Genomic DNA, 15,435 nt, shown 5'->3' on the forward strand with positions numbered 1-15,435 from the left:
AGAAAAAACGATATATATATATATATATATATATATATATATATATATATATATATATATATATATATATATATATATATATATATATATAATATAGGGAGGTGAGGAGATGGATACTACTACAACTGATACTATTGGTAACCAACTGGTAGGTATTGGTACCCAACAGACCAAGCCCTTTAGGAAGACTTCCATCCTGCTCCTGTCACATTACATAAATAGTTGGTGTATAGCCTATATAAATGCAGAAAATATTGCAGCCAAAATTGCCCCCAAAATATTCACAACATTTACCATTTAACCATCCCTTTTCACATTAAACTGACCTCTACTCTTGATACATTTGTAACTCACCTACAAACTCACTCATGGCCTTTAATTTAGTGAAACGTTTTGGTCACCTTTTTCCTATTTCTTTTTCACAGTGTCTACACGTCAGGTCATGGTGAGGAATATATTAATCATATATTTATATTAGTTAGTTAGTATGTTATTACTATATTGTTATTAAGTGAACATCAGTCCATGTGTTACAAACAAACAGCAGAAATCAAATGCCGGGAGGAGGGAGAAGCCTGTCTGGGCAGGCTTCTCCGTATAAAGTATGTTAAACCAGCTACTAACTCTCGGTTGCGCTGAACCTGCTACCGGAAACGGAAAACCCAGGGTTTCCACCAACTCAGAGCGAACAAACTCGGCGTTGCCTCAAAACCAGCTACCTGAAACAGGGCTCAGTTCGCACGCAAATGCAAACAAGTTCACAAATGAAAAGCGTCTTGTATATTCAAGTTTAACAGTTTGTATATAAATGTAACAACATCAAACTACATTTTGATGAAAATTGCAAATATTTTTTTAATTAATATATTTATGGATTTATATTACATTTATTTAAAACAAGGTACATTTGTGTGTGGATCAGAAATGTGTTTGTGAAACTTATTTTTGTTCATGGATAAGTTTCACATTTATACATACCGATATCCATTTGTGTGTGCATTGAAATGTATTTGTGAGAAGTGAGTAATTTATATGTAAATCACAAAATACATTTGGGAATCCTTCTCTGTGCATTCATTATTAATGAGACTGTTCTGACCCCATAGCCTCACACATAACATTATCAAACTTCTTCACAAAAATGTTTAGTTCTTTGCATGAAAAATTATCATTTAAATCATATGTCTAATCCAGGGCATATAAAGACTGGGACCAGAGAATAATTACTTTCTCTCCATTGAAACCCATTCATATTTTTGATCTCATAGGTCCCATGAGCTCTACCGGAAGAGGCGTGACTTCGCCACTATCTTCAGCGTAATCACTGAGCCGTCTCGGTATCATCAGAACCCTGAACGCGCCTTTCAAATCCGAACGAGAGGTAGTCCTGCTTTTTATTTTTATTAATAGACTGGAATTGAATGCATTCAATTTAAAGATATGTGTAATATTAAAGATATTTTTTATTTCCCAAGAATACCTTATTTTGACGGGGGGGGGGGGGGGGCGGGGGGCGGGTCATGTCGTTTTAACTTTCGTTTTCCAAATAGTCGCCGATGGACTGCGCCCTGGTATAACCTTAATATGATAGGATCCGTCCAGCAATAATCGCTTAGTATGGAGAGTCCTGAGGTCCATAAAAAGGAAGTACAGTGCATACTTTGTAAAAGACCCGAAGAGTCGCTTGAAACAGGACCTCTCTCGACCAAGGGCCCCGTGACTGCACATCAAAACTGCCTGGTATGAGAATATGATATCGACTTCGATTCACTTATGTTAGCTACTAGGTTTCTGGTCTGATTATAGATATACTACTGAAATGAACGATATGATATGATCCGTTGGCTTCGTAAAAAGGACAACTGTTTATTTGAACTCTGGCGCTTTGACCATGCTATGTAATATTGTTTACTTTGCGTTAGGCCTACGAAAGATTGTAAAAGTACGTGATAAGTTCACTTCAGAAAATATTCGCCTCCTGTTTTTCTGAATGAACGAGGTTATTACTCAGATTCAATTGTTTTTCTGAAATAATGAGATACCTTATATCATGAGTTCCATCACATTCATTCATTTGAGAGCTCAATTTCAAAGAAGCGAAAGTTCAGCCTGTTGAGTTAAATCCAGTTTTTTTTGTATTATGTTTGAGTCTTTAGGAGATACTCGTGTCCTTGAGTAGTATTGATGGTATGTTGGTTACTTACTATCTTCTCCACTTTGCACCGCAATACTTGGGGGTTGTTTCAAAGATCTGGCATGTGCTTTATGGACATGCTGCATCTGAATCGCATGATTTTGAGGGCATCTCATTAATATCAGGAAAAAAGGGTAGAATTATTATTTAGATAAAAACGAAATTATCTCAGAATTCTGAGTTAATTATGCTAATTAGGCATGCAAATTGTTTGTTTACAAGTGAAACAACAAAAGAAGAACAATACATTAGGTCAAAATGACAGTTAACATCTGACTCACAAATACACTTGAGCAAACTAATCAAAACTTAATAACAAGTTTTTAACAAGGAATAGCAAAAGGAATAGCAAACACACTAAATATTGGTCTATGACGACGACAAACTACTATTTGGAAGAGCTATTTTCTTTATTTTGTGGGAACTTTAAAAAAATACTGCCTGGTGGGATTATTCTTGAGCTAGATTTGAAGAACAGAATAAATGTAAGGCTTTCGGTAATAATAATATTTCTCTTTTGTCCTTTCTCTTTTGTCCACCATGCTGGATGTGCAGCTGTACTCCTCTGGGATTTACTGTGAGAACACCCCAGAGCATGATGATCTGTTTGGGTTTTCTGTGAAGCACGTGCAGGATGAGGCAAGGCGCGGGTACAAACTGGTTGGTAGTCACATTATAACATATAACTTTGTAACCTTCAGCTGATGAAAGAGTGGGGGTTGATACAGTGTAGAGGCTTGCTTGTTCGACCCCCGGTAGAAAGGTACCGGGTTTGAGCCCTGACCACTTTGATCAAGTACCAAGTGGAGCTGAGAGGGGAGCAGGCAGGGATCCTGTTTAATTAAGATGCTCCTCAATGTTTGTTGGTCAATTATTGATTGCAAATGTATGATTTAAACATAATGCGCCCACGTTTTAATGATGGTACCAATCGATATGTTCAGCTAAGGAGGAGTTATATTCCTTAATGATAAGGAATGGGGCAGGTCAACTTGTATTTAGGGTGAGAAACTAGTTTAGTTTGCTGATGGTTTGTTCTCTTCGCTACTCACTACCATCCCACTGCTTACAGCCTGCCCTACACTGCTCCTTAATAAACTGTTCATAGATTAAAGTACTCTGCCAACGCGTCATTCGTAACATTTATGAAGAAATGGATTCAAATATAGGAATATTGCTACATGGCTGGTCACATGGGTGTTCTTCCTGTCTCGCATTAGAAATGTGACGACTGTAAGAAGTCTGGAGCCACCGTTGGCTGTGAGGTAAAGCGATGCACCAAGTCTTTCCACTTCCCGTGTGCTATCGGTGCCGGAGCAGAAACTGTGGAAGACGAAGAGGGGAGATACGCGTAAGTACAAGGTCTATGCTACCGATCGATGTGGTTCACGCCATCACCCTGTTCAGTGCAGAACATAGCGTTTAACTATAAGCCAGGGTTGACTGGATGCTGTGATGTTGTGGAGAATTCTTATCTGTATACTAGAACTAACCTTCACTGTTATTCATCAATCGGTATATGTCGATATATGCTAAATATGAAACAAAAAAGAATGCAAATCTATCATACATAATCACAATTATAGTGTTTGGTTGAAATGTACAGGGTCTTGCATTCAATTTACACTTTTGCTGATCATAAACTATACTATTTAATCTGTATTGTATTTACATGTGTGCTGGATGGTAGATTAGAGTTGTTAAAGATTATTTCTTACTCAATTATGTAGTGATCACTGTTTGGTACATTAAACTCTAGTGCAGTTCAATAAAGGAAGTTTGCATGCTTGCTCTGCGTGTGTGTACAACCTGGCATTACATTGGAGCTCCAAACACTACTTGTGTATTACATGTACGAACGTGCCCCAAGGTGGTATCATTTGTCATTAGAAAATAGCGATTCTTTAGGTCAGGACATCAAATGTCCTTTTTTTGTATGAATTTTGTTGCTTTGATGAATGTGAGTTTGAGGTTACGCACTTTTATCGATATAAATTTACCTATTGATGCCAAGTGAGCTATGTTGGAACAAAAACGAAAGTTTTTGTAGTTTTTGGAAATTTGGTACAACACTAGTATAGCGTAACTGTGAATAGCAATTCATGTTGAATTTTTATTTTATCATCAGGGTGTATTGCAAAAAACACAGGTCACAAAATGAAGGTGAGTGAATATCTCAGACAATGTAAAGTATCCATCTACCGACATGTCCTTTTTTGCACACAAATTGTAAACCTTTGTTTTGTTTTTAGGAGGGGCCAATGGAGTCTCCTCAGCAGATTCCTCTGACTCCTCCACACGGCACTCGTCAAAGGTTAGCTCACTAGGGCTGAGCCCAAATGTTTGATATTTGTTTGTTAGGAAGGTATTCGATTCAAATCTCAATTCATATGTTTAATTCATATTCGGAAATTCGTTTAGTTTGTTTTTATGATAAAACCTTACAGAATGTATAAAGTTCTATGCATATTTGGGGTCTGCTTGGTTACATTTTGTCTGAATATCTCTGTGATCAACGCTTCAGTTGAGGTAATGGCAGCTATCATCAGAATGGCCAAATATGGGATGCCTGAATTATCACTTGTTAGTTTTGGTTATTCAAACATTATTAAAATATTCTGGTAGCACTTTGGACACTGCTGTCCAGTGTGAGGAAACACAAGCCAATAACCCCCCGGCCATCTGGGCTTCTTACGTTTTAGAAGGGTTTTAACAACGTTATTGTTATTCAGCAGCTTTTTCAACTTCAAACAAGTCCAAAAAACACAATAAAATCGACCAACTAATAGTAACATCTTATGTATTTAATAACCTGAATAGAGCAGGTAGCAATGTTTTTCCTTTTATGGTGACCCGTACCTCACAATTGCGCCTGTGTGATTTATTACCAGGTAAATAGCACTAGTCCTGCTGTGAAATCTATTCTAAACTTTGCACAATGTTCAGACCACCTATTTGCTTTGTGATAATTGGAAGTAGGCGTACTCTCATACTTGGGAAACCTTTGGGCTGTATTAAAGCTCTGCTGTAACCAAGTCTAACTCAGACTTAGTGGATTCGAAAGCCACTGATGTGATATTGTTGTTTTGCTACTTTGTTATTAACATACATTTCTAAAGTGTTAACATACTTAAGAAGGCAATCAGTTGATATTAACTTTATTCTGCATTATTGGTCTCCGCCTGCTACGATTACAGGCTAGGAGATTCACAGTATGAATGGATTTTTTCTTTTGTTGCAATTATGTGTTCGGGCCAGCCCTATTGCTCACAAATGTATTAATTTAATACAACGAGAAGGGTAAAGGTGCTGTAGGTAAGATGTAAGAGCTGGATGTGTGAATTGCAACGCTTTTCTGTGGTGGCAAAACCACAGAAAAGCGGGGGAGGGTATGTGTTGTGTTGTTAGGTTTCCAAATCTTGCTCTCTTCTGCGGTTTTACACTCTTTCCTTACTTACAACTCTTGAATCTTACCAACAACCCTTTACTATTTAAACTACATACACAGAATGAAATCACACAGCCTTGGGTATTAACCCTGCTATTAATGAAGTTTAAATTGAAAGGAAGTTATAGATGTGTTGTTTTGACTTCTCTCCAATCATGGAGGTGTTTGAGTGATTAGCTATTTATCTGGTTTGTTTAACTGGTCAATCATTCTTATGGTAGGACTATGGCCATCTGTATTGACAACTTGTTGAAGAACTCTATTTTTGTCATTTATTCTCTATCTTCTGTCATATGAATTGATATGCTACTGGAAAATCCATACTTTGAGATCGATAAAGTGTCTTAGGACATATTATCTCTAACGATCTATCTGAGATTATCTTACTTGCATGCTGATTCAGAAAAACGTTAAGCACCAGCGAGTCGTTTATTTTACTAGTGATACATCAAGTCCCACTTATATGACGGTGGTTCTCCAATTATGAACTCATACCTGTTTATTCTTTTTTTTAATCATCAGGTTTCTCGTCGTCACCATGAAAGGAACAGAGGAACTAGTCATTTGGATAATTCCAGAAATGATATTGCAACGTGAGTAGTGTTAAATTTTGCGTACTCTATATTTATCTCTCCCTCTCTGCTTAGTGGCTTATCTTCATTCAATGTGTAGCATTACCTTGGGCGCTAATTACTAGAGCTGCTGGAAGAAAGCTACAACTCTTCTCTGGCATACTTGTTATTATTCCCTATCCACCACTTTCCCAGTCACTGGCTACAGTCACTGTTAGGACAGGCCATTTGTTTTTACAAGGATTTTTTGTCATAAACAAACTTAGATGACAGCCACACAGGTTTGCATAAATATGTACAGATAAGGTAATGACTAAGTAATACCTAAACGCATATGAAGCAAACTGATACACATTAATACAAATACATAAACAAACATATACCCATACAGTACATTCATACACATATGAATACATGCATATACCATATTTTTCGCAAATATGCTGCAGCTTTAATAAAGATTTTGCAACATTTACAGCTGGGTGCGGCTTATTCCCGGCTTTTAAAACATAATAAGAAAAATGAATATTGAGAAAAAGAAACACATTTAAGCAGGTCAAGTTGCAGTTCTAAATTTTTCGACATTGCTTAAGATTATCCACGTCTGGTCGTTAATTTAATATTACCTGACTACTATTGCAAACAAAAAAACAACCTTTTTTCAAGATCATAAGCCACAGGGGATACTGAGCAGTGAAGCCACGTGCTTCTCCTGGGCTCCTAGAGGGTACTGAAGGCACTCTGCGTGACCATCCCACATTATTCCAGTATCATTTTAACCTGTGGTGCTTATTACAACCTTATTTGTGTGTAACAACTTCAAGATTAGTCATAGTCTCATGGGTCGTAACGCCAACACTCTTAAAGAGTTAGAGTTTGTGACGGCTGTCAAAGAGTTATTCACGGAAAACTAGCAGGCCTACTACTTGAGGTTCTATCGAGAGCGTTTTGTTGTACATGTATACGAATACCTGCTGTTAACAATCAAAATTATTTACAAGAATGCAACACGGATAATAAAAAGAACATTATAGTGATTTGCATCTGACCACTAGGTGTCAGTAGTAACACTTGAATGTCACTGGGGTAAATCAAATCAAAGAATCTAAAGGAGAAACAAATTCCTGAAGGGAATTTAGGGGATCGTACTCTGAGTATTCTCAGTCTCCCTTTAACCATCCGCACTTTCAGACATGACCTCAACGCGTGGATAATCGAATCAACTATAACATTTATACTCAATTTCTATATTTCTTCTACTTTGGTCAAAGAATGTTCCCGCCAAGTGCTGAAGCGGAAAGTCAGAGACGGTCGTATGCAAATGCCTTCAAACTGTCTTTATTGGATACCGCCTGGAATATAAGCCGGCAGAGACCATGGCGTAGTTGAAAGTTGGCCTCGCCAACTTTCATGGGTAATGGCACACCTTGATGCTTATCTTGCAGTCACTAGTGTCACCATACGTTTTCGGAAAGAAAGTTTGGATCGAGGGTTAGGGCTTTTTGCTCCTGCCCGTCATGTTGGAACCGATTTATGGGCCGAAACTATCTCTCAATCTAGGTTGTTCTATTGAAGTAGGGTTCTTCTCAATAATCGTGTTGTTAGTCACACATGCCTATGTATTGCCCTTTCCTTTCAAAATGTCGTCTTCAGAAATACCTTACCTATACATAAAGTAGTATTCGTCAACTCTTTAGTCAAACTTTGTAAGATTCTTATTGTGGTTCTTCATTATTGTCCACTGTGCATTTTTTATGCAGTTTTATTTTGGAAAAATACGGTAACCGACACACGCACACAAAAAAAACGATTGTAGGTTCACTATACTGTACTTGCCTTTATTTACATTTTTGTTACTTACTTGTTTTATTTCCTTGTATTTGGTATAGTGAAAACCATGAAACCCCCCGCCACAAACCCTTCAATGGTAAGACATTTATAAAGGATTTTATATGGTGATTAAAGGTTTAAATCTAAATACACTTTTCAATAGATGGATTCTATTGGTGTCGTATTCGGTTCATTATTGCCTTGTTGACTAGGGGACATTGATGGAAAAGGTTGTGGTATTAAAAAAAGTTTATATTTGACAGGTGATTCAATTCCAGGACCGTCTACCAGTTCAGACAGTCGCAGACCTTTGAAGGTAAAAGATGTCTGTCATTTCACAACTTCTGTACTGTTCCTTCTTGGTTCATTTGATATATATTTTTAATTGATTTGTATTTGCTTCCCAAACAGAGAGGATTGAGTTACAATTACAATGAAAGGTAAGCTAAGCTCTTTAGTGTGTGTGTGTGTGTGTGTGTGTGTGTGTGTGTGTGTGTGTGTGTGTGTGTGTGTGTGTGTGTGTGTGTGTGTGTGTGTGTGTGTGTGTGTGAGCGTGTGTGTTCTGTCCTGCTTTCTGAGCTCTGCTAAATGTTTTGAACACCAAATGCCGCGTTTCCACTGCAGAGTGCGGAACGGATCGGATCGCAAAGGTCCGAAACTGGCCAAAACGGGTACGGCTAAGTCCGGGTCACGCCCACTTTTGGCGGTGGAAACGCGACCCGATCCGCACCTTTGCGATCCGATCCGTTCCGCACCCTGCAGTGGAAACGCGCCAATAATGTCGCGTTTCCACTGCAGGCTGCGGAACCGCTCGGTTCGCAAAGGTGCGGTAGGGAGGGGGCGGTATAGCCCAGGGCCCCGTTTCCCGATATCGATGGATCTTCGCTCGTAAGATGGTTCGAAAGAGGGAGCTTTCGAACCATCGATAATTTCTTTGGAGCGTTTCCCGAAACTCCTCTTAACGTGAACGCGCATTCGCTGCACTCAAGACGATTTTAGGATTGTACCTGTCCACTGACATGGTGCTGAAACGGGCTATGACGCAGGGGGAGACGCAGGAATGTCGGAGGAAAATGGGGTTAAAAAGGGTTAAAATATCTCCCCATCAAGGCCAACCGCAGAGTAGCCTACGAAAAGAATATATTGCAATAATATGAATGCTAAAGATATTAAAACACAATTGATTAAGCATAGGCCGACATATATAGCAGTCCTAATCCTGAGCGCACGATCGGGAGGTGGAAGTTGCGCTTTAGATGCCTTCACAAGTCCAGCGGAGGGCTCCAGTTTTCGCCGGCCAAGTCATGCGCTGTGATATGTGTGACAGCTATTTTGCACAACATTGCAGCTAAGGCTGGGGTAGCTTTGGTTGAACCGGAGGACATTGAGGACGATGACGACGAGGAAGATCGGTGTGAGGACGGCCTCCCTCATAACTACGCGGCTGGTTTTCATGCACGTCGAAGAGTGATTGACTTTTTTTTAACCCCCTCCACCCTCCCACATGTCACTCAACATTCCCGTCAACGTGACCAATCCCCACCATATCCCAGCCTTTTGCCTGCTCCTTTGCTTGTTTTTTATAAAAAAAATATGATTTTATTTTTTATATATATATATCTTTTTACATTATTTTATGCTACTTTTTATGAGTAGCCTATGTCAGTCTGCACAAATCCCCCCCGCTTTCTCTCACACATTTTAAGTGCCCTGCCTGCTCAAACATTTCCTGGACTGTCTCTCTCAAACTAAGAACATAATGGCCCACATTAGGCTCAGACGCACGTGATACACCATTACCAATGTGTTATAATAAAACGCATCCAATACTAGGAATGTCCGCTGGCTACGCCACTGAGGCTATAGTAGGCTAACGAGGCTCAAAGATGCTTTCGGGAAACGGTGTGAAAACTGTACGATGCTCTTACGACCCACTCTGCGATCCACTTAGGCTAAAGATGCTTTCGGGAAACGGGGCCCAGCTCAGTTCCGAGGTCGCGTTTCCACCGCCGACAGTACCCTTTAAGGTAGGCAGGATGTCGATCGCCGCGGTAGCTACGTAAACATCGTAAACAACGTCTTCCTCCCCAAGAATGCAGAGGAACGTCTCCACCTCATGGTTCGCCTAAGCAAGCGTTTTACGCGACATGTTAATTGTAAAGAATAATACCTCGAGGCTACTGTTTGTTTGTTTTTATCCCCACTTCGCCCGGAAGTGATGATTCTGTCGACCAATCAACGGAGGGGGTGTGTAGCTAGAATTTCCCTGGACCCTCTCAGGCGTCTCATCTCGTTTTCAGTGCTCCAAAGGAGGAGTACTGAAAACTAGGCCAAAACGGGTACGGCTAAGTCCGGGTCACTCACACTTATGGCGGTGGAAACACAACCCGTACCGCACCTTTGTGAACCGAACCGTTCCGCACCCTGCAGTGGAAACGCGGCATAATAGACATTAAGAAGCAAAGCTGTGGGTTTCATGCAAGCATGTGTGTTGGATGCTTTTTTCTCATGTTCCCCATGTTCCTGCCCCTGGTTTGTAATGTAGCGTGGTGTTAGTGCGACAAAGCAAAATTGGATTGATTAACAAATGCACTCCGACTGAATGTAGATTGCAGCTGTAATGTGTAGTTTCTGCCGCTAGGGGTCCCTCAATCACAAAACAATAACGTAAGACGTTGATGGATGACTCGTGAAGCTGTATAGAAACGTGGGAGTTGTTGTTTACACCACGATAACGGGTGGAAATCTATCTGACTCGGGCAGAGGCACATCGCGGATAGGGGGCACGGGAGAGGGTTGATAATATTTTTTATTCAATTGATTTGAATCTATCCATTCTAAGCGGCGATTGGGCCAATTATCATTGAGATCATTTCTGCTTGTATGTAGTCATTAGTTCCTACTGTTAAGGAAGCTGGAGGTGCAGGCAGGCAGGTAGGACCCAAACGCAGACGGTATTGAGGGTAAACGGCACTTTATTCAGACCTAAAGGCTAAGGCACAGGAATCGGGGAACTCGGGAGACAACTCGGAACTCGGGAGACAACAGGGAACTCGAAAGGGAACAAGGAACACGGAACACGCAGGACTACAACCAACACTAACCACAGCAAACCACACACAAACCACAATGACAGCACAACGAACAAAGGAAAGACGAGGGCTTAAATAACAAACACAACGAGGAACAGCTGAGACACATTAGGGGAGGGAACAGCAATCAACACAGGAGAAAAACACAGGGAGACACCCACACCCTGACACCTACACATACTGCAATGAATGAGTAACAATGCTTGAACACATAGGGACGACTGTTGTTCCTGCTCTTGCACTCCAAAACAGATCTGAGAGACCCCCCAAAATGTTTGCCCCTATATCGGACTTGGACTCGGAGGACGATGAGGATAGCAGCCAAACAAACCAAAGACCAGGAGTGAGTGCCACCTGGGATGGTCTTAGTGTGAAGTAGCTGGAACAGTTGAGATTAGCATCACCTTATTCTCTTTCTCCCCTCTCTTCTGTCCTTTATTTTAGGATTTGAGTCAGCAGTTGAACAGGTATCATCATAATCTGGTTTCATTCTTGTCAAAGTAAAATTGACTCTCTCACAAATATTTATTGAATGCATTTATTTGTTTATCTTTGACAGAAATGACATGGAAACAGCTACTGCTTCCGTATCAGGTAGCTTCCGTATCAGGCATGCTAATCAATTGGACATAAGAAGCATTTAACTTGGTAACTATATATATAAGTGCTTTTCTCTTGTGTCTTAGATCCGGCGACAAATGGAGCCGGTTCTGAGGAGGAAGACGATGGAACATTGGTTGATTCAAAAAGGATAGGCTCGGTGGGTTCAAACTGCAGTTGGCCCAACATTTGGGTTTCTCTGACACAACATAATGGTCATTCGTTTATGTTCTCCCTTTAGGTAGCAGAGCCGATGCGCTTTGTGGTGCCTGTGATGCTCTGTAACTGTTCTGAGACCACAGGTACTATTACACAGTTGTTCAGTTACGGATATAGAGAATCCACTTTGACCCTGGCAACTTGCAACAAAATATACGTATTCATGAAATAAGTCTCTTTTTTCCCCCCATCTTTCTTTTCCATATTGCAGAGGAGGATCCTGATACTCATACATACCTCTCCTTCGACCACCACCCAGCTGAGCCTTCTGGCCCTGCTGAGCCTTCTGGCCCTGCTGCCCCTGCTGCCCCTGGCCCTGCCCCACCCTCCCCTATGTCACCAGGATCCCCTTCTTTACTTGATCCCTGTTTTGGACCAAGCTCCCTTATTGTAGCAGATTCCCCCGTCGTACCGGGTTCCCCCGTCGTACCGGGTTCCCCCGTCGTACCGGGTTCCCCCGTCGTACCGGGTTCCCCCGTCGTATCGGGTTCCCCCGTCGTACCGGGTTCCCCCGTCGTAACGGGTTCCCCCGTCGTAACGGGTTCCCCCGTCGTATCGGGTTCCCCCGTCGTACCGGGTTCCCCCGTCGTACCGGGTTCCCCCGTCGTACCGGGTTCCCCCCATATACTATGTTCCATAAGTTCAAGAGATGCAGCAGGCTTTCCTCGAAGCGGCCATGCAACAGAAGCATTGTCGTCTCCCCACCCCGCTACCCTCCCCTCCAGACCATCTCCCAGGGGCCAGATTCCTCCTCTTAGAATACGGCTCACCTCCGCCCCAGGGCCCTCCTCCGTCCCAGGGCCCTCCTCCGTCCCAGGGCTCACCTCCGTCCCAGGGCCCTCCTCCGTCCCAGGGCCCTCCTCCGTCCCAGGGCTCACCTCCGCCCCAGGGCCCTCCTCCGTCCCAGGGCCCTCCTCTGTCCCAGGGCCCCCCATCCCCCCAGGGCCCTCCTCCGCCCCAGGGCCCCCCATCCCCCCAGGGCCCTCCTCCCCCCCTGGGACCTCCTCCCCCCCAGGGCCCCCCATCCCCCCAGGGCCCCCCATCCCCCCAGGGCCCTCCTCCACCCAAGGGCCTAGCCTTGACGCTGTGCTTTTCTGGAGGAACTGCAACGAGGCTGAGTACACGCATACCATCTTCTCACACCTGAATGCCCAAATGGAGAGCATGGCCTCCAGGATCCAGTCCGAGCAGGCCAGTGCGGAGGGTGAGTGTTGACCGTTATCGTTATCATATCTCATTAGATATATATATATATTTTGTTTTGGCTAAGTTTACTCAACTCATAGGACAGGAACTCTTTCGGTCATGGTCAAGTTGCAGTTCTGAAATTCGGTTCTGTACAATATTGTATTTAATCTTTATTTGCACACTTCCTCTTTTGGTAGAGTGTGAGGTTGCACTGCAAGTGATGAGGGTCTCTGGACAGCTCCCACATTTACTGGAGGCCAAGGAAGCAGGTAATCACAAAAAAATGCTTTCCACTATCTGCATAGCGGATTACTACCCCACTATTCAATAAGCTGCATTAAGGTGCTATAGGCCCAATCCCATTTCTACCCCTTACCCCTCCCCCTTGTTTTGAAGGGGAAGGGGAAGGGGAAGGGGGAAGGGGTAGAAATGGGATTGGGCCCAAGTCATTCTTTCTGTTTTCACAGAAAGAATTGGGCCTTTTACTTGGCCTGAAGAGATCGTTGCTACTTGCTTCATTTAGTTACTTGTCAGTCAGCCAAAGCTCTCTAGAGCCAGCTCTGGCCATGAGAGGCCGCTAGTGTGCTAACTTTGATACATTACTTAATTAATGATGATATAAGATGTTCTCCGCTTCAGAATTTTGCTGCAAAAAGTCGGGAGAACATGATGAAATTCATTCTGAGATGAAATGAGAGACAAAATGTTTCCGATGTTTGAAGTTAAAAAAGGGTTAAGGTGGTGGCTATGGTTTTATTGACCATTGTGATGAATTGCTACAACCAGCCCTTGTATTTCTTTTTTACTTAGAATTACAGGCGAAAATATTTCAACTGCAAAGAAAAGCCAACGCCATGGGGAGAGCCAGCTCAGCTCTGAGGAAATAGAACCTTTTCCTTTGAACTTTTACTCTGACCCTTTTCATTCTCTTACCATGGATTTTACACACTTGCTGCACTTATTTTATGCAAAGTAAAAAATGGGTTATGTGATGTGACATAAGTAAGTAATTGTTATGCAAGTTCTTTTTCCCGTGTTGTAACTTGGATCTCTTCCTAAAGGGAGTAGCCAAACGATACTGTTATCTTAAAATCCACTCCCCTGATTTCGACACTTTCAAGGAGGAGTGTTACGCGCACGTTCACAATTTAAGGCTTTTACAAAAATTTTAAAAAATAAATGAAAAAAATATATTTTGTTAATGGCCAAAAGGTGGCACTGTTCTGTTCGTTTAGGTAGCTTATTTTAGGTTCAACAATAATGTTGTGCGCTAGAGGAACGGTAATAAACGTTTCACATTTTTTTTTCAAAAATGTATTATTTCTTGTGTTCTCAATGTACACAAATTATGTATGGTAGAGATATTAAAAATGATTTAATACTATATACCAAACTTTGTACATTCCTCATGTTCTGTTTGATTTAAGTTTATTTTATGTTTTTATAGTAGCTTGTGTCCCAGTTAAAGCGTTAGTTGTAATACCCTGAGTAAAGGTAGTATCTAGCTGGTATCAAGTCGGTAGCTTCAGAGTTATGGAACCCAGACACCTCAGACCAATAGAGACCTGTCATGCTATGTGGTAACAAGACACACCTCACAAAAAAATCATATTTTGCACCTCCTATTTTATTTGAATTTTTTAAGAATCACCTCAAAGCAATGGAGACCTCTCCTGCTATGTGGTACTAACAAGACACACCTCACTATAAATTCATATTTTGCACCTCCTATTTTATTTAAATACGCACACGCACACACACACACACACACACACACACACACACACACACACACACACACACACACACACACACACACACACACACACACACACACACACACACATTGTGCTCCTCCACCTACCAGTCCTTGTACATACTACATACCTTTAGGAACATGCTGATACAGAATGTTGGGTATTAAAATGTCAGTAAGAGTGCATATAAAACGTTAATGAAATATGAATGAAGAGGGCAACAATTTGCAAATAGTATTATAACATATAACACTTTGTTTGAGATGGTTGGGTTATGAAAATCATAAAAAAATACAGAAATACATATTTGTATGGTTATATATTTTCTATAGCGGAACCTCTGACATGCAATCAAAGTAGTTGTCAGGAATCTACAGATGACTACCATTCATTTAAGCCCTAAATTGTGCTTGTACTCAAATGGGTTATTATTTGATTACAGTTTGGATGGTAGGTGAACGGGTATTGTTTCTCTATCTTCAAAAATACACAGAGGACACAAATGGACATACTTTTACACTAACGTGTCCAAATT

At 41.5% G+C, this 15,435-nt stretch overlaps 1 protein-coding gene across 5 annotated transcripts; it reads left to right on the forward strand.

The window, feature by feature from the left end:
- Nucleotides 1-1,517: 1,517 nt before the first annotated feature.
- phf11 (PHD finger protein 11) lies at nt 1,518-14,531 on the forward strand. 5 transcript variants are annotated; one of them, XM_030343817.1, is made up of 18 exons: nt 1,611-1,740; nt 2,157-2,187; nt 2,750-2,854; nt 3,415-3,545; nt 4,323-4,357; nt 4,447-4,508; nt 6,165-6,235; nt 8,104-8,141; nt 8,308-8,360; nt 8,456-8,484; nt 11,389-11,479; nt 11,581-11,603; nt 11,696-11,730; nt 11,823-11,896; nt 11,978-12,038; nt 12,167-13,159; nt 13,341-13,412; nt 13,954-14,531. In XM_030343817.1, the coding sequence occupies exons 2-18, from the start codon at nt 2,185-2,187 to the stop codon at nt 14,028-14,030; spliced, it is 1,953 nt and encodes a 650-aa protein (XP_030199677.1). In that variant the 5' UTR covers nt 1,611-1,740; nt 2,157-2,184; the 3' UTR covers nt 14,031-14,531. The 5 variants fall into 5 exon arrangements, with proteins under 5 accessions (XP_030199673.1, XP_030199674.1, XP_030199675.1 ...); XM_030343813.1 differs by lacking the exon at nt 2,157-2,187 and having other exon boundaries at nt 1,518-1,740; nt 2,741-2,854; XM_030343814.1 differs by lacking the exon at nt 2,157-2,187 and having other exon boundaries at nt 1,518-1,740; nt 2,741-2,854; nt 4,450-4,508.
- Nucleotides 14,532-15,435: the final 904 nt, after the last annotated feature.

This window comes from Gadus morhua, chromosome 20, assembly GCF_902167405.1.
Source record: "Gadus morhua chromosome 20, gadMor3.0, whole genome shotgun sequence".
NCBI classification, from domain to species: domain Eukaryota; kingdom Metazoa; phylum Chordata; class Actinopteri; order Gadiformes; family Gadidae; genus Gadus; species Gadus morhua.

What these genes read in the sequence shown, in the direction of transcription:
- phf11 (XM_030343813.1), top strand. Translation starts at nt 1,618, where the DNA reads ATGGAGAGTCCTGAGGTCCATAAAAAGGAAGTACAGTGCATACTTTGT. An exon ending in ATTCAAAAAGGATAGGCTCG is followed by an intron (nt 11,897 to 11,977) that starts GTGGGTTCAAAC and finishes TTCTCCCTTTAG; the next exon opens with GTAGCAGAGCCGATGCGCTT. An exon ending in TAACTGTTCTGAGACCACAG is followed by an intron (nt 12,039 to 12,166) that starts GTACTATTACAC and finishes TCCATATTGCAG; the next exon opens with AGGAGGATCCTGATACTCAT.